This window comes from Bos mutus, chromosome 23 (genome assembly GCF_027580195.1).
Source record: "Bos mutus isolate GX-2022 chromosome 23, NWIPB_WYAK_1.1, whole genome shotgun sequence".
NCBI classification, from domain to species: domain Eukaryota; kingdom Metazoa; phylum Chordata; class Mammalia; order Artiodactyla; family Bovidae; genus Bos; species Bos mutus.
This window is the reverse complement of record NC_091639.1, coordinates 46,328,663-46,346,905: the sequence shown is the minus strand read 5'-3', so window position 1 is coordinate 46,346,905 and position 18,243 is coordinate 46,328,663. Positions and strand designations below refer to the sequence as shown.

The following is an 18,243-nucleotide window of genomic DNA, read 5'->3' as shown; positions in this document are numbered from 1 at the left end:
AACAGTTCTGACAACAGTCCCCAACTGGCTTAAGGTTTCAGAGGAAATCATGGGAGAAAAATGAACACCGAATTGGATTTGATCTTGATTGGGTATTACTGTGATTAAAATGGTATAAGCCAAGTAATTGGTAGCTTTCAGTTAGTAGAAAAAAGGAGGAGACAGTGAAACTCAGGAGAATTGAAAGCAACTGAAAACTGAGAAATCAGAGGTGGCAACAATTTTGCTTTTTTATGGAGAGGGAAAAAAGAGAAGAGAGGGTAAGGAAGAGAAGGAAAAACTGTTGATAGTCCTTTAGTTGGTTTATTATGAATATCATAGTGCTTTTAGTTACTAAATTTAGTTAGTAAATTCTAGCAAATACTCGGAGAAGGCAATGGCAGCTCACTCCAGTCTTGCCTGGAAAATCCCATGGACGGAGGAGCCTGGTAGGCTGCAGTCCATGGGGTCGCTAAGAGTCAGACATGACTGAGCAACTTCACTTTCACTTTTCACTTTGATGCATTGGAGAAGGAAATGGCAACCCACTCCAGTGTTCTTGCCTGGAGAATCCCAGGGATAGGGGAGCCTCGTGGGCTGCCGTCTGTGGGGTCGCACAGAGTCGGACACGACTGAAGCGACTTAGCAGCCACAGCAAATACTCAGTGGTTGTATATATATTTATTTTTTCAGTGGTTATATTTTAAGTGTTATTGGTATTTGCCTTACTAGTCTTAATTCTAGTGGAAATTTCCAGAAGATTAATGGTTAATTATGTCTCCTTGTCAAAATATTTTTGGTAGTGATTTGTCCAGGAAGTAAAATGTTAGGTATCATTCATGATATTTAATTATTTTTCCAGGAAGTGTTAGTTATCATTATTGCATTAATTTATCTGAATGCATAATTTGACAGTTGATGAGCTTTAAATCTGGTTATTACTGGCATATTATTGTTAAAGCTTTGAACAGTCTGCTAAATGTCCAGTGACTTCCATAGTTCCTTATCCTGGTAGCAGTCTATGGTAGACAAATGGAATAATAGTGTTAGATTTCTTTTTTACACTCTTTGGGATAGAAGTGTGATAAAATTGTTAAAATTATTTGATGGTTCAGAATAGTTTCCTACTTAATTATAAAATAACACTTATTTTCAAAAGACAATATTATTTCTAGTTTAAAAACTTAGGTATTTAGGACTTCTTACTTGAACAGTGGTTTTGTTTTGACAAGTGTACTTTCAGTGCTTGCTGTAGAAAAGAAACATTTTGGCTTTGTTGTTACTCTGTAATTTGCAGCCTAAGATGAGAGGGGTTAGGGGTAAAACAGTATTTTAAAGGATTATGGGTATTAAAATTATTCAGGCTTCTTTTTATCTGTAATTTAGAATCCTTTATGTAGGTAAAAATAACTCATGTGCTGCTTGAAAAGCATTTTGTTTTCTCTTTTCATATACAAAACAGGTGAAATTAGTGAATATTAGAAATGATGACATAACAGATGGAAATCCCAAATTGACTTTGGGATTAATATGGACGATAATTTTGCACTTTCAGGTAAGCCCAGTTTTCTTAATTGTCATTTCTTTTAACCTCATTGCTGGTTTTCAAGTGATACAGGTGAAGGGTGAATTATGCATTCACATCCAACAGGGGGACATAAATTTCAGACTTTGTTTCTCTTTTAATTTAGTTTTTATTTTATATTGATGTATAGTTAATTTACAATGTTGTGTTAGTTTCAGGAGTACAGCAGATTGATTCATAGGCATGTACATATATCCATTCTTTTTCAGATTGTTTTCTCATATAGATTATTACAGAATTTTGATTAGAGTTTCCTGTGCTCTACAGTAGGTCCTTGCTGATTATTTATGTTTGGTAGTATGTATCTATTAATCCCAGACTCCTAATTTATCTGTCCCCACCCTTTCCCCTTTAGTAACCATAAATCTGTGTTTGAAGTCTGTGCATCTGATTCTGTTTCGTAAATAAGCTCATTTGTATCAGTTTTTTTTTAAAGATGCTTTATGTAAATGATACGATATTCAGACTTTGTTTCCTAAACAATATATTTGTATTGCTCCCCTCAGAAACATGCGGCTTATGGGCTTGGCGCCCTTTATCCTGTTGTTGAAAAGCTTAGAATGTTTTTAGAACAGTGCTTGTTATCTCCAAAGTTGAAAGACAGAGATTCCTTTTATTGAATGTAGACATTTTTTTTTGTTTATTGGCCAACATTACCTGACTTAGATGCATAAAAATGTTAGGACTCAGTCCTGACCTGGAGTGGATTTCCTTGATCCTGCGGTTTCTGAACATGCCGCTTTCTCCTGGTGTTGTAGACGCTAGGTGGCGGTGTCGTTCTCACAGAGAGATTCCCTGCATTCGAGCCATCCGTGTTTCCTGTGGCCTTGTACTTTCTCAAACGGGATTTAAGAGCGTAAAATCCCAGGGACGGGGGAGCCGGGTGGGGAGCCGTCTATGGGGTCGCACAGAGTCGGACACGACTGAAGCGACTTAGCAGTAGCAGCAGCAAAGGCAAATTTATTACTATGAATTATCTAATTGCCAATAAAAGGCTGCTTTTGATCCTTTGGTTTTTGTAAAATGATGCATTAAAAAATAATCTGCATTTGATTTAAAGTGAGTCCTACTTTTGGTGCTTGCTTTGGTTTATCAATCCCTTGGGTGACCGTGGAGTGTCGTATTGGTGGGCACGAGGCACGTCCACTGATTGATGGCTGTGTGGCGGGCCTTGGAGGAGGAAGACATGGCTTGCCGGCTTCAGAGAGGAGCTGTGGTTTTGACCACATCTTGGGAGAAAGAAGACTTATTTCTAATATTTAAAAAATTTGAGTGGGATACAGGGTTTATAGGGGAATGGTGGAAATAATGTACCTGGGGCTCATTTGGGAACAGGCTAAATCTGGCATATATGGACAGCTATAGGAAGTAGAATCTTATAGGTTCCAGGACTTGGGTAGGCACTAGAACATCAGAGGAGAGGACCCAGGGACCAGGAGACCAGGTAACCGGGTGTCAGCCAGCCAGCCGATACAGCAGCTAATACAGATATATTAGGCGAATGTCCGCTCAGCGGGCTTGATGACTGGGAGCTGGAGTCAGGGACCCTCATCACTAGAGGCCCTATCCTTCGGGGACCTAGGGTACCGAGCAAGGCAGGGTTTGGGGCCTGGCTCCAGACCTGAAACCTTGTTATCAGAACAGGTGAAGTCTAACTAGAATGGGCCAAAAAGCAGAATTCACGTGGAGTTGCTCAGCAACTTTCCCAGGGATCCAGAACTTTTAGGGTTGAAACTGCAGGAGACCTTTAGAAACAGTCCCATTGTTACCGACAACTGATGATACAGGCTGTGTCTGGATTTTGAATGTCAGAGTTGGGGGGCACCCAGGCTCTGGAGGGAGTGTCATTGTCAGTTCTTTTATCTGTGGCCGTGAAGACATTGAGCAAGTCACCCAACCATCCTGCGCCTGAAAAATGATGTTTTAGAACTCTATATGGACTCTAGTAAAATAAACAAATGACCACAGGCCACGGTCAAGGAGATGAGAGGAGAGGTGGAGGTGGTGCCCTCAGAACGGGGTGTTGAAGGCCAGGACTCGGGCGCGGAAGAAAAGGTGAATCCAGGGTGGTGTTTTGGAAGAAGACAGGATGGACTTGGAGGGGGTGGTTAAGGATGCCGCTGAGCCGTTAAACCCAGAGGTAAAAAGCCGGCAGACAGCTGGGGAAGGTGGAGGTGAGGGGAGAGGAAAAGGCCACAGCGTTGGTGGGCTTGACATGTGTGGTGGGGTCCCCTGGCTTCTGTCTGCCGAGCAGCTGGAGATGGGGGCAGAGCAGAGCCGGGGAGTCAGAAGTACTGCGGATAAACCTGGGGGTCTCCAGAAGGCAAGGGTCCTGAGTCTGTCAGAGAGGAGGGGGCCTTCAGAGGGGCCAGTGGAGAAGAGCAGAGAGAGAGGACGGAAGTTTGGGGGAGACCATCCACCTGGCGACACAGAAGGAGCGAGGGGCCCGGCCCGCAGCTGGCCGGCGTCGGTGACCGCCTGCTTTCTCTCCAGCACCTTCCCAGTCTTGCAGAACCCCCTCGTCCTTCTCTTTATTTATATTGAGAAGGATTCGTCACCCCGGATTATAGTCGGTTTTACCAGAATTCTCCTAATAAGAGAAACATGGACTTTGTTTCTTGTTATAGCTACAAGAAAATGTAGCATTGATGAAACCAGGGAAGAGAATTTCAAGTAGAAGGGGAACAGTGGGCAGCGAGGAATGCCCCCAGAGGGCCTGACAGAGTTAAGAGTGAGTGCAGGTTGGTAGTTTCGACTGGGAAGACCCCGGGAGTTTTGGGGAAGGTCCATTCAAGTTCCCGAGAGCAGAAACCAGAAAGTAACAGACCGAAATGTAACTGGTTGGAAATTAGAGGCAATGTGTTTAGACCCTAAGTTGAAAGAAATGGAAAGCAAAGAATCATTCAAAAAAGAATTATATAAAGTGTCTTTGGAGGAGAGAGGAGGATCAGCCAAAAAAGTACCAACATCAGTTCTGTTTCTTTTTTTTAAATGTATTTTTTATATAAATATAGTTGATTTGTAATGTCATGTTAATTTCTGCTGTACCCCAAATGTTTTAGTTTTACACGCACACACACACACAGTATTTTCCATATTCTTTTCCATTATGGTTTAATCACAGGATTCTGAGTATGGTTCCATGTGCTATACAGGAGGACTGTGTTTATCCGTTCTATATATAATAGTTAATGCACGTGCTAATCCCAAACTCCCAAGGGTTTTGCCTCTAGTATGATACTGTGGCATATTTTATGAAACCCAGTGTATTTTAGGACCTGAATTACAAGATATTATGACTGTTAGATTATCACCAGTATTTAAAAATTAGACCAAGGTTTATTTAAAATGGAACATTTCAGTGTTTTGTATAAAATAGAAATGTTCTTTTTTATTTAAAGAAATACTTTTAGTCCTATGATAATTTAAGATTAGAATGGTTTTACTTGTTATGCCAAGACAGAAGGCTATTTATAGCAGTGGTAATTGTCCTCACTCAATGTGACGGGGCCTTTTTTCTCTATACTTTACATAAATAAGGGAAATGATTTCAGAAGACCAATTTATTGATTGATTTAAAAATATTTATTTGAGCATCACAAATTGACTGTCTGTTATAGTTGGGCAGTCTGAAGGTTAGTGTTGCCAGGACAGTAATCTTGTGTGAGTTACCCTATGCTAAGTCCAGGATACTATGTGATGGACTAGGGTTCTTGGCCTCCTTAATCAATAGCAGTTGATGAGAGGCCAGATAAGAAATTCAGGCAGGGCTTTCTGGGGGCTTGTGCCTGCAGCATGGGAAGTGAGAACAGGTTCCCTGCTCAATCCCCAAGGTGGGGTGAGCGCCTTCCTCACGTGGGGTCAGGGTGGGGGCCTGACCAGGGCTTGGCTGGAGGCGTGGCCCAGGTGGTGTGCCCACCCCTTTGGTGGTGGTGTGTGCAGGGGGCATGCGCAATACCTTGCTTTTGCTCCTGACCTCTGCTTTTGCTCTGGGCTCTTCAGAAGTGGCAGTTGGGTTTTTTGGTCTCTTTGTATCTTTTGTCCAGAATTTGCCCCAACTGTGCGTGCATGCAGTCAGTTTCAGTCCCATCTAGTTTCTTTGTATTTTGTTGCTCAGGAGAGGTTTGTTCAGGTGCAAGTATTGCAACAAAGGGTCCCAGATCCCAGTCTGTCTCGTGGAGATGATGGAAGAGTGTTGCTCTGTCTATTGGGAGAATGTTTGTAATACTGACTATAATCTGGGCTGCTGAATCTGTCACAGTATAAATAAAAGTAGGGATGTAGAGGAGGATGTGTTTCGGTAGGATTAGGAAGGTCTTAGAGAATAAAGGCAATTGCCCCTGATGTTGTAGACAGGCTTTGCAAGATGAATGCCAGCTAACCAGGCAGACACTGAAGTGGAGCCATTTCCGGGGGAGACAGCAGTGTGCAGTGGCCTCAAGAGGGGCAGCTTCTGGGTTTGGCAGGGCTGGAAGGAAGTGCAGGTCAGTGGTTGTACCTTTGTCATGTTAGTGACATTATACTTCTGAGTTCTCTTGAAAAATGTCCCAGTGCCAACAAAGACATTGAGAATAAATTAAAAGCAAACCAGCCGGAAGCTTTATTTTTACCAGCTTGTCTTCTAGGATATAATTCTTTTTTCTGATAGAGATTGTTTAATTTCCTCTTGAATTGATTAAGGAAAACCTCACCGTGCAGGTCTGTTACTGACAATTATCAGGCACATTGCTAACTTGACTATTTAATTGAATATTTTTGTTTAGAAAAATATGAGTTCCATTTTTGCATCAGTCTAAAGACAACCTAGAGAAAGTCAGTTGTCAATTTTTTTTATTAGTCAGCTGATTTGAGCTTTTGTGTAAGACTAGTCATATGATACTAATTTCCTTTTTACCGCATCAATGACTCAGTCTTAGAAAGAGGCACACCTTGGGTCATCAGGCTCCATTCTGATTTATCATTCATACAGCACAGCCCTGGTAAAACTGCATAATATTCAACTAGGGTACAAGTATAAAAGTTACATGTAAAGTTCAACTGCCTTAATTCATGTGTAAGAACACACAGGTGTTTCTTTTGGCTAAGTGTTTCAAGCTTGAAATCATAAAATTTATCAAGCTACTCATGAAAATCCTAATGATCAGAGAAAGAGAAATGGCTTGGAAATTTGTCATATGAAAAATATGACAAGCTATTTAAAGGGATTGATTTTAGAAATGATTTGACTGGAGTGTTTTAGGAATTTAGCATGTTTTATCTCTCCTTCAGCTGTGGAATCACCCTGTTTTTGTTCTTTTTTGTGTGTGTGTGTGGTTGTTTTTAAATGATTCTTAATACAGTTTATACAGGTTTCTGAGCCTAGTTTTTGGGGCAGGTGCCAACATTTGTTTGTGTTTCTTAAGTAAAAAAATTGTACAGTCAGGAGTTTCTGAAACTAAATCTGAAAGGCACTTTGGAACTAAGTTTGAAAGGCACTTTGCTAAACGTCTCCTGACTGGTGTTGCTTTCTGTTTGCGCTCAGATTTGTCGCATCGCCAGTCATTCCAAAGGTTAGGCAGACTTGGGTCGTGTAACTGCATTTCAGAAAACCGAAAGGAAAGTGAGGGTCAGAATGTTTTCGTACAGCCAAGGCTAAGGGTTTGCCTTGAAAGCTCATCAGCATGTTATTTGACAGTGAGCAGTGATGTTTGTCTAAGAGGATTGCTGGCCAGAAATAAGCCACGGCGTCTAATGAGACCCGGGGCCGGCCGGGCAGGATGCCACGGCGTTTCTTGCGGGTGCCTTTCTCATGAGCAAGATGGCCTCACGCTGAAGAGGATGGTCAGGAAGTCTGAGGAGTTAGGCTGCGTGGAGATCTGAGGAACCCCCGGCTTTTGAAATGAGGGACTCTGTGTAGCTGTGAGTTTCTGCAAATCAAATGGGGAATGTCTGTGGATGTGTCCGAGCCGAGAAAGAAGAACAGTGTCTGGATCCTGCCAAAACTCCTCTGAGACTTGAAAAGTACTCTGCTGGAAGAAGAAAATACTTTAGACGGGACCTGACCAAGAAAGCAGCAGATGACACAGAGTCAGGAGGGCCTCGGCCTGATGATGAAGGGAAGAGAAGCGCCCGCCCGCTCTCCGGAGGGCAGGCAGCCCCCTGGGCCTGGGGGCTGGTGCAGGAGCGGGGGGCCAGCCCCGGCCTCACTCTGCAGGCAGGGGTCCAGCCCCAGATGGCGAGCGCGAGCGGTCAGCGTTACCCGGGGTGCCCTTCTCAACATCAGGAAACCCAAATCAGAGTCAGCATACCAGAGGAAAGGGTTTCAGAAAAAGACAGCACCCCCTACCATGCAAAGAGAAAGGACCACTTTGATGATGTCAACACAAGAAAAAGAACATTCCAGAGAAAAACGGGTGGCTTTTCTTCACGAAAGGCAGCCAGCTTAAGTTCCATTCACTGTGGTACAGAGAGATCACTTGAAAAAGGTGGGTTTTCTGAAGATCCATCAAAAAATGACAGCGGTAGTCAGGAAAAGCAAAACACGGAAAGATCTTGCCTTCAGGAAGCACACCGTTTCCAGTTTGGAAAAAAGAGATGTCATTCCCTCTGTGATAATATGTCCTTCCCTTCCGAGGACACGAAGGAGGTAAGTGCAGCCAGATCCCGAGTTCACCGTGTAAATAAGGACTCCAGGTGCACACAGCTGCTGGAGGTTCTGCAGCTTGTCCTTCGTAGGTGCTCTCTTTATGGTCATCTCTGTGGAAGCTCTTGATGCATTTCACTAGGTTGGACTGTGATTTTATTTTTTGTGATGCATTCTTTAATCATGACTTTATTTTCAAACCCTTTACATTTTTGTTATTATTGGAAGACTTGGCACGTCTTTTGAATTTCTGTAGTTAATGTTTCCTGTTTTTTCCAATGGAATAGCCTTGGCAAACAGTAGTTAAATAAAAAAGACAGTTTTGACAAGACAGATGTAAGAGGAGACACTGCAGTGATCAGTCAGTATGGACTTGCTGATCCACAAGTTTGCTGATACAAAAGGCAAATTCCAGTTCTCTGTGTCCATACATAGGGACGCTCACATGACTGCTTTCAATTCCATGTGTGTTTGTGTGTTGGGGGCAGCAGGCACAGATGAAACTGACCAAATCTGTTCTCTCTGATACATGAGTTCCTCCCCCAGCCAAGTCTAAAATCAGAACTCACTTGGGCAGCGGGTCATAGGAATTTGCTTATGACTCAGACTGCCAGGAAGTTGCAATCTTTATTCCTAACACAGATATTTAGCATTAGACAAAGTTACTTCTCTGGGATTTTTACTTGTCTTTAAAATGTAAAATACTGATATACTTGCTGAGAAGCCCATCACCCAAGCAGTGTCCTGTACATGTTAGTAGTGGAAGTTGATGAGTTTTTCTTTAAGTTGATGGCTTTGCCTTTTAAGAAAAAAGTCCAGAAATAAGAGGTAAATGTGATACGAAACATTCGTGGCAAAGTCCTTGTGTTGTCGGGTAGAGATTCTTTGCCCAGGGACCAGATGCAGCTCTGTCCGGGCCAGTGTGCGTGGTCGTCGTTGACTTTCGTTGGCCCTCCCGAAGCTGGTTCCCTGTTTGCATCCACCCCCATCCTTGGCAGTGTTATGTCATGCTTTCTGTTTACATTTTACAGTGGTCACATTGAAAAAGAAAGCATCCGGTCTAGTCCGTTGTCTGTGTAGGTCTGACATGGATGGAGGTCAGTGTGAAAGAAAGCTGCTTGGTCGCTGTGTGTTTATGAATGTAGCCACTTGGCTTTGCTCACATATGTTTTCCATCTGTTTTTGTTTGTTTGTTTGTTTTCACAATTTGGCTTCAAGGAAGCCTTACACATTTTGATGAGTGGAAACTTAAAATCTGTTTCTTAAGTGGTACATAAGCCTTTTTCTCCCCCCTTGTGTTATCTTCATGCCAAGGATTTTACCCCTTCTTTATACTTTGTGTAGCTAATGATTTTTGAAACTTCAATGGAAAATACATGTGAAAATAGGTCATAAACCTGTCAACCAGATTTGTTAAATAGTTGTGATAAGGAGGTACTTAACAAAGGCTCACATCTTCTATGGGAATGCAAAATGGAATAAATAGTCTTATTTTTTCACTTTTTAAACAATTTTTATTTTATACTGGAGTGTAGTTGATTGACAATGTTGTGTTCATTTCAGATGTACAGCAAAGTGGTTCAGTTATACACATACCTATAACCATTCTTTTTCAGATTCTTTCCCTAAGGTTATTACAGAATATTGATCCCCTGGAGAAGGGAATGGCTACCCACTCCAGTATTCTTACCTGGTTCCCTAAGGTTATTACAGAATATTGATCCCCTAGAGAAGGGAATGGCTACCCACTCCAGTATTCTTGCCTGGGAAATCCCATGGACAGAGGAGCCTGGCGGGCTGCAGTCCCTGGGGTTGCAGAGAGTCACGCACAACTGAGTGACTGACACTTCCACTTTCTCACAGAATATCGAGTAGAGTTCACTGCTGTACAGTAGGTCCGTGTTAATTATTTATTATATGTATATTAGTGTGTGTATGCTAATCCCAGTTCATAATTTATTCTCTCCCCCCACCTTCCCCTTTGGTAACCATAAATTTGTTGTTGAAATATCTGAGTCTGTTTCTGTTTTGTAAACAAATTCATTTGTATAATTTTTTAGATTCCACATATAAGTGCAATCATGAGTTTGTCTGACTTACTGCACTTAATATAATCATCTCTAGGTCCATAGATGTTGCTACGAATGGCATTATTTTGCTCTTTTTTATGTGAGCAGTGTTACATATATACATGTGTGTGTATTCACCACATCCTCTTTACCCATCCACCTGTTCGTGGGTGTTTAGGTCATCCCCATGTCTTGGCCGTTGTGAACAGTGTTGCAGTGAACACCGGGGTGCATGTATCTTTCCGCATTATGGTTTCCTCTGGATATATCCCCAGGCTTGGGATCCCTGGATCGTATGGTAGCTCTGTATTTAGTTTTTAAAGGAACCTCCATTCCATGTTCTCCATAGTGTCTGCACCAATTTACATTCCCACCCACAGTGTAGGAGGGCTCCCTTTTCTCCACACTGTCTCCAGCATTTATTTGTAGACTTTTTAATGAGGGCTAGTCCTTATTTATGGCACCCCACTCCAGTACTCTTGCCTGGGGAATCCCATGGCCGGAGGAGCCTGGTAGGCTGCAGTCCATAGGGGTTGAGAAGAGTCGGATACGACTGAGCGACTTCACTTTCACTTTTCACTTTCACGCATTGGAGAAAGAAATGGCAACCCACTCCAGTGTTCTTGCCTGGAGAATCCCGGGGACTGGGGAGCCTGGTGGGCTGCCGTCCATTGGGCCGCACAGAGTTGAACACAACTGAAGCGACTTAGCAGCAGCAGCAGCAGTCCTTATTTTATCTGAGGATTTTGAGGTCTCACTTTGCTGTGGTCCACTTAAAGATGGTTCTGTGGCAAACAGAATCAGACCAATAGCTTGCTGCTCTTTGTCACTGCATTCTTCCCAGAACCTTGGAGGTGGACTCTGCCTAATTATCTTTGGTTAGAACTGTGCATGGCTCTTTATTTTGTATTGGATTCTCCATTTTCCATTTCAGAATTGGATGGACGTGAGAGCTCTCAGCCCCTACAATGTCCTGTTAGCCAGCATTTGTTTGCAAGACATAGTCCCTTCAAAATCTTTTTCATTGCTTCTCTATTTGAGCTATCTTTACACTCAGTTATGTGTAAGGATTGGGCTCAGTGATGTTTGAGTTAATCTCCAAATGGAATAGTGTACAATTCTTTGAACTTTTCTTCAGCTTCGACTTACTTTAGGCCTCTGCCTTGAACTTCCTAGTTCCTGTGATATTTGTCATTCTTGCTCTAGGTGACCAGCCGACCTCCCCTTTAGTCCTTGCCCCATCAGCTGACCTTGGGTGGTCCTCCAGGCTCTGGGGTTCTGAGAAGGGAGTTCAGCTGGCCCTCCTTGGGCACATACTGGATGTAAATGTCATAGTACGTTATAGCTTTGCTAGGGTAAGGAGGTATAAGTGAAAACAGAAGCATCGCAGAGTTGCATATTGATTTGGAAGCAGAAAACGCTTTCAGACTCATCGTCTTTTGATCATTCTTAAGAACTGTATTAAATAGAACTGTATTAAATAGGTGAAACAGACATTTCCTCTTTTCTGGAACTAAGAAATGGAAACTCGGGTTAAATAAGATCCTTAAGGCCGCACAGTAGATGTGAGTAGCTGAGTCAATGATGGCTTAGCATCCCACATGAACTGTCAGAGTTCTAAAGGAGATGCTGTGAGCTTGGGGCAGAGGTTGATGTTTCTAAGCGCTGATGTTCATTGGGGAGGGTGAGTGTTACCCACAGAGGTGGCCAGGGTGCAGCACGTTTAGGGGCAGGGTGTGATGAGCTCAGGGGCCCCTTCTTTGTCTGATGCACATGCTCCCTGGACTTGTGACGAGGAGCTTGCTGTTGCCCTTGAGCTGTTCCCACAAAGCTTTCTTCATCCTTAAGTTTCACAAGTCCCATTTCTTCACAATCTTGTGCTGATCTCCACAAAGATGGTTATTTTCTGTCTTTATGGGTTATTGTTTTTCTGACTGACCACGTATAAATGTTACCTAAGGAGCTCTTAAGCAATAAGCTGTGGGACTTCCCTGATGACCCAGTGGCTAAGACTGTGCTCCCAGTGCAGGGGACCCAAGTTCCATCCCCGGTCATAGAACTAGATCCTGCCACAAGTAAGAGTTTGCATGTTCCAACTGAATGATCCTGCGTGCTGCAACTACAGTCCAGCGCAGACACATAAATTAAAAAAAAAAAAGTATATATATAGGTGGCTGGATGTCAACTGCAGTGATCCTGATACACAGGATCACTGCGGGCTGGTGATTCTGACGGTCAAGACTGTGGCCAGAGCGCTCATTTCCTTCCATGTTCTCAAGTGGCCCCTGGGGTGGTGGAGCCATCCCCAGATGAAGCCTTCCCCTGGATTTAACTGAATGACAGTATCTTCTGGTGGAATGTGAGAACACTGCTTATGTTTCAGGCACCCTCTCTTGCATTTCATGAAAACCACATTAAATTCTGAAAACCAGCATCACCCTCGTTTTCCCCTCATCATGTGTTTTCTGGCAAGCGGTGTGGATCACGGGCCCGGAGGCAGGAGGTGTGAGTTCCCGCCAGGCCTTGCTGCCAGAGAGCCGGGTGCCTTGGATGCCTCCTGCGATTTCTCCAGGTCTCGGGTCCCCATTCCAGAAACGGAGGATGTGGGGCTGGTTGATGACATGACTATTAATAGGCATGGTGTTTGCAGAGCCCTGCTGCATGCTCGGCACCCCCACGGGGCTGTTCAAGCATCATGAGATGGTTCTGTCGTTCGCTCCAGTTACGGATGAGGACGTGGAGCCTCAGGAGACCTGATGACTTGCTCAGGCCTCTCTGCCGGGGTGAGGGAGGGTTTCGGTCTCGCCGGGGACTATCTCTAGCCAGGCTTAGAGCGGCTGCCACTTCCCCACCTTCCCCTGCATGCATCTCTTTCAATTCCTGCGAATCCGCAGATTCCACTGCACATCCTTGTGCTGTGTTTTCACCCCTCCCTCCAGCCCCCTCTTCTTTGATTTCTCTACCATTTATTCTGGGCCTGTTATATGTCTAACCAACACCAACACATCCCATCGTTTCTTCATTACAGATGTTGGGGGTGTGGCTGTAAGCTTAGATGCCCTGGAGGCTTTGGGGATCTGGACCGTGGATATCATGGTACTCTCTGTATGTTCAGGGGACACATTCCAAGGCTCCCAGTGGACTCCTGAAACTGGATAGTACTCAGCCCTCTCTGTATACACTGTACTTTTGCTGTACTTAAATACTTACAGTGAAGTTTAGTTTGCAAATTAGGCACAGTAGGAGAGTAGCTGAATTACTGCATGACTTTTGCATCTTAGGTCCATTATGAAGATAAGCGTTCCTTGAATACACGCACTGAGAAACCACAATCAGTTCAGTCGCTCAGTTGTGTCTGACTCTTTGCGACCCCATGAACCGCAGCACACCAGGCCTCCCTGTCCATCACCAACTCCCAGAGTTTACTCAAACTCGTGTCCATTGAGTTGGTGATGCCATCCAGCCATCTCATCCTCTGTCGTCCCCTTCTCCTCCCGCCTTTAGTCTTTCCCAGCATCAGGGTCTTTTCCAGTGAGTCAGTTCTTCATATCAGGTGGCCAAACCACAATAGTCAGTCTGATAACCAAGACATTTATGAAGTGACTAGTGGGGTGATTCCTCTTAGGGGTGGGACGGACTTGGACGGGGCAGGATTTTATCTCACTACTCAGAACGTTGTGCCATTTAAGACTTAAGAATTGTTTATTTCTGAAAGTTTCCATTAATATTTTCGGACTGTGCTAGACTGGGATCATTGAAATAACAGAAAGCCAAACTGTGGATCAAGGGAGAATTTTGTCATTTTGATGTCCCACCCTGTCATACAGCCATGTAAACTAGTTCAGACTGACTTCTTTTCACCTTCCTTTTCTTTTCATCCTTTGGTGAATTGCCGTGAATAGGGCAGTGGTGTGCAGGGAAAAGCCAAGGAGGGAAGGATGGGAAGGGGTGTGCATAGTGTACAAGTGACATTATCAGCATCTGAGTAAAAGGAGGGTTGGATATTTTATTAATTGACTTCCCATTGTATCAGAATAACATAATTCAGAAACATCTCAAAATGTTAGAATAATACATGAATAGTCAACCTTAGTTCAGTTCAGTTGCTCAGTCATGTCCGACTCTTTGCAACCCCATGGACTGGAGCCCCAGGCAAGAATACTGGAGTGGGTTGCCATTTCCTTCTCCAGGGGATCTTCCCGACCTAGGGATCGAACCCCGGCCTCCCGCATTATAGGCAGGCACTTTACCGTCTGAGCCACCAGGGAAGCCCATGGAAAAACCATAGCTCTGACTAGATGGACCTTTGTCAGTAAAGTAATGTCTCTGCTTTTTAATATACTGTCTAGGTTGGTCATACCTTTTCTTCCAAGGAGCAAGTGTCTTTTAATTTCATGGCTGTAGTCACCATTTACAGTGGTTTTGGAGCCCAAGAAAATAAGGTCTGACACTGTTTCCACTGTTTCCCCATCTATTTGCCATGAAGTGATGGGACTGGACGCCATCATCTAGTTTTCTGAATTGAGTTTTAAGCCAGCTTCTTCACTCTCCTCTTTTACTTTCATCAACAGGCACTTTAGTTCCTCTTCTCTTTCTGCCATAGGGGTGGTGTCATCTGCATATCTGAGGTTATTGATGTTTCTCCCGGCAATCTTGATTCCAGCTTGTGCTTCATCCTGTCTGCCTCATTGAAATGTAATATTTATTCAGAAGAGTTTTCTTTAACCAAGTCTTCTATGAATCTTAAGCTACAAAATTGTACTTAGAATTCAAGGACTAGGATAAATTCTAAGTATTTCTCCTTTTCTATAGTAGCTTTTGCTCTGTAGATTTTAAAAATTAATTTATTTTTAAATTGGAGGATAATTGCTTTACAGTGTTGTGTTGGTTTCTGCCGTACAGCAATGCAAATCAGCCATAATTATACACACACACACACACACATATATATATATTCCCTCCGTCTTGAGCCTGCCTCCCCCTCCCCACCTCACCCCTTAGGGTGTCGGAGTACCAGGCTGAACTCCCCGTGTGAACTCCCCGTGTCCCATAGCAGCCTCCCACCAGCCATCTGTTCTCCACGTGGTAGTGTGTATGTGTCATCGTTGCTCTCTCAGTTCGTACCCCCTCTCCTCCCCCTGCAAATCCCTTCTCTGTGTCTGTGTCTCGTTCCTGTCCTGCAAATAGGTTCATCAGTGCCGTTTTTCTAGATCTCGTAAGCAAAGGTCATTTGGTTTACAGTTGACTTAACTCATTTCTTTCTGAAACAGTTCATCTTTTTAAATGAAAATGCATTTATGGGTATTTTTTTTTTCTAGTCTTCATTTAGATTTCATAACCAGTTTGTGAAAATTTAGTTCTAAAATAATTGCACAGAACGTGGCTGTGTGTCAGCATTAAAATGTTTCTGTCTTTTCTGTTAAAGGAAGGACATGTCAAAGTTTCAGATCCTTTGCTGTACAAGAGAAATAGTTAAATCTATGTTAATTTATCCTGTATTTGAATAAGAAATACATGAACCTTTGCTCAAGGTGACCCTTAATGTAGAGCATCAGCACTTGAATTTTATCAGCTTTTATTTTGCTTTAATCCTCTATTTACCTCTTCCTTTTAGGGAGGCAGTTTTTTAACGAGATACAATTTTCAAAATACATGTGCCCTCTTTGCAGTTAAGAATATTTTATGGAGCCTTTTCACACATTTTTGAAACTTGGAAGCAGACACTAAAAATGTGTTGATTACATCGGTTTCTGCCAAAACAGTTGAAACATCGTTGAAGAGATTGTCTTTGAAAGCAAACATACAGGCTTGGAAATATTTGTGTGTTTTGACACATTCAGTATGGAATTTGCTTTTGCCTGACTAGAGTGTCCAGCAGTGTGAGTAAAAAATTGTTAGGAATAACCCCCAGTCTGGTGCAATCACTTCCGCTCACATGGGCAGGCACGGTTCTGAACCGTGTGTGTGTGTGTGTGTGTGTGTGTGTGTGTGTGTGGACATCTCCATGAGAGGAGACCAAAGCCCTGGAAGCCGTGGGGTTGGGGGTGGAACACAGGTCACCGCCCTCCGTGGCTCTGCAGTGCCTTTCCTCCCAAGGATCAGCTTTCACTCTTGAAATCATTGTGTTAACAGAGGTGGAAGCATCCTGAGATCACCTTTTCCAACCTCCTGCTTTCCTCCTTGGTAGTACCTGAACTCTCTCAATTAGAGTGTAAACTCTCTTGTAGATTTGAACACAAATATGTGAAGGAATTGAAATTCCGTGGATGGTGCTCGTGTCCAGCTCTCTGAACCAGTAGGGGTTTGGGTTCTGCAGGGAGGAACGTTTGACAACTAGCTTTCCTACACCCACCATGTCAGTTTTTGCTTCTGTAAAATGAGCTGGTTTCTCAGTAGACAAAACTCTTCCTGAAATGCCGTGGAGTGTCACTGTCGATTTGGTGTAGCAGAGGAAAGGGGACTTAGCTCTTGAGTCAGAAGACTTAAATGTTTTTTTTAATTAAATTTTTTTGTAATTGAAGTCTAGTTGATTTACACTGTTGTGTTAATTTCTGCTGTATAGCAGAGTGATTCAGTTATATATATACGTGTGTGTGTGTGTGTGTGTAATATGCACACATTCTCTTTTATGTTCTTCTGCATTATAGTCTATCACAGGACTCTGAATATAGTCCCCGTGTAGCGCTGTGCGGTAGGACCGTTTATCCCTCCCATATATGATAGTTTGCATCTGCTATTCCCCGCCTCCCCGACCTTCGAAACCACAACATTCTCTCTGTCTGTGGGTCTGTTATGTTCCATAGATGTGTTCATTTGTGTCATATTTCAGAGTCCACATAGAAGTATTGCCACGTGGCATTTGTCTTTCTCTTTCTGAGATGTTTTCACTTAGTGTGATAATCTCTAGTTGCCTCCATGTTGCTGCAGATGGCGTTATTTTGTTCTTTTTTGTGGCTGAATAACATTCCGTTGTATATATGTGCCACGTCTTCTTTATCCATTCATCTGTTGATGGGCATTCAGGTCTTCTCCATGCCTTGGCTATTGTGGACAGTGCTGCTATGAACATAGGGGTGTGTTTATCTTTTCGAGTTACAGTTTTGCCTGGATATACGCCTAAGAGTGGGATTGCTGGATCATATGGTAATTCTATTTTCAGTGTTTTGAGAAACGTCCATACTGTTTTTTATAGTGGCTGCACCAACTTACATTCTCACCAGCTCTGTAGGAGGGTTCCCTTCTCTCCACACCCTCTCCAGCATTTGTTATCTGTAGATTTTTTAATGATGGCCACTGTGACCAGTGTGAGTATAGTCTAGTGTTGTATCCGACTGTTTGTGACCCCATGGGCTGTAGCCCGCCAGGCTCCTCTGTCCATGGGGTTCTCTAGGCAAGAACACTGGAGTGGGTTGCCATTTCCTTCTCCACCTTGACCCTTAACCCTTAACCACAGTCGAGTGGAGACATCTCTCCAGCACTGAGAGTGAGCACCCACCGGGCTTCCTGACCCGGAGGAAAGATCAGTCCGAGTTGGCAGGATAGGTGTCTATTCTAAATGTGAAGGAGAGAGTTCACTCTCCTCTTGCAGGTCCTGAGCTGGAATTTAGGAGCCTCAGGTCCGTGCCTCGGGCCCTCCCAGCCGGCCTGCTGAGACCCTGGACATGTCCCGGAGCCTCCTGTGTCCTCAGCTTGTTCACCAGTGAAACCAGGGGCTGACAGCGGGCTCCGAGATCTTCCAGTTAGAGTTCCCTGGATTCCTTAATCCTTTCCTATAGTCATAGCTTCTCTGAGTTATGTTTCTTAGTCCTCTCAGCCTCAGAGATGTTGCCTTTCTGCTGTTACATGTCTGATTATTTAACCTTTTCATAAATTCTAATTATTTTTTAAAAATTTAAAAATTGCCTTTGCCTTAGATAGAATTAAATATGATAAAACTGTGAATAGTCTCCTGGGGACTGTGTGAGTCAGCTTTGGAAATTGGCCCTTGG

At 43.4% G+C, this 18,243-nt stretch overlaps 1 protein-coding gene across 21 annotated transcripts in view; it reads left to right on the top strand.

Moving 5' to 3' along the window:
- DST (dystonin) overlaps nucleotides 1-18,243 on the top strand; it is a 516,386-nt gene that overhangs the window by 262,630 nt on the left and 235,513 nt on the right. For 20 of the 21 annotated variants that reach the window (XM_070361385.1, XM_070361379.1, XM_070361397.1 and 17 more), the window contains one exon: nucleotides 1,442-1,534. In XM_070361385.1, the coding sequence (XP_070217486.1) occupies nucleotides 1,442-1,534 (93 nt within the window). Of the gene's footprint in view, nucleotides 1-1,441; nucleotides 1,535-7,200; nucleotides 8,190-18,243 lie in introns of those variants that run through there. The other variant, XM_070361386.1, reaches the window with a different exon arrangement.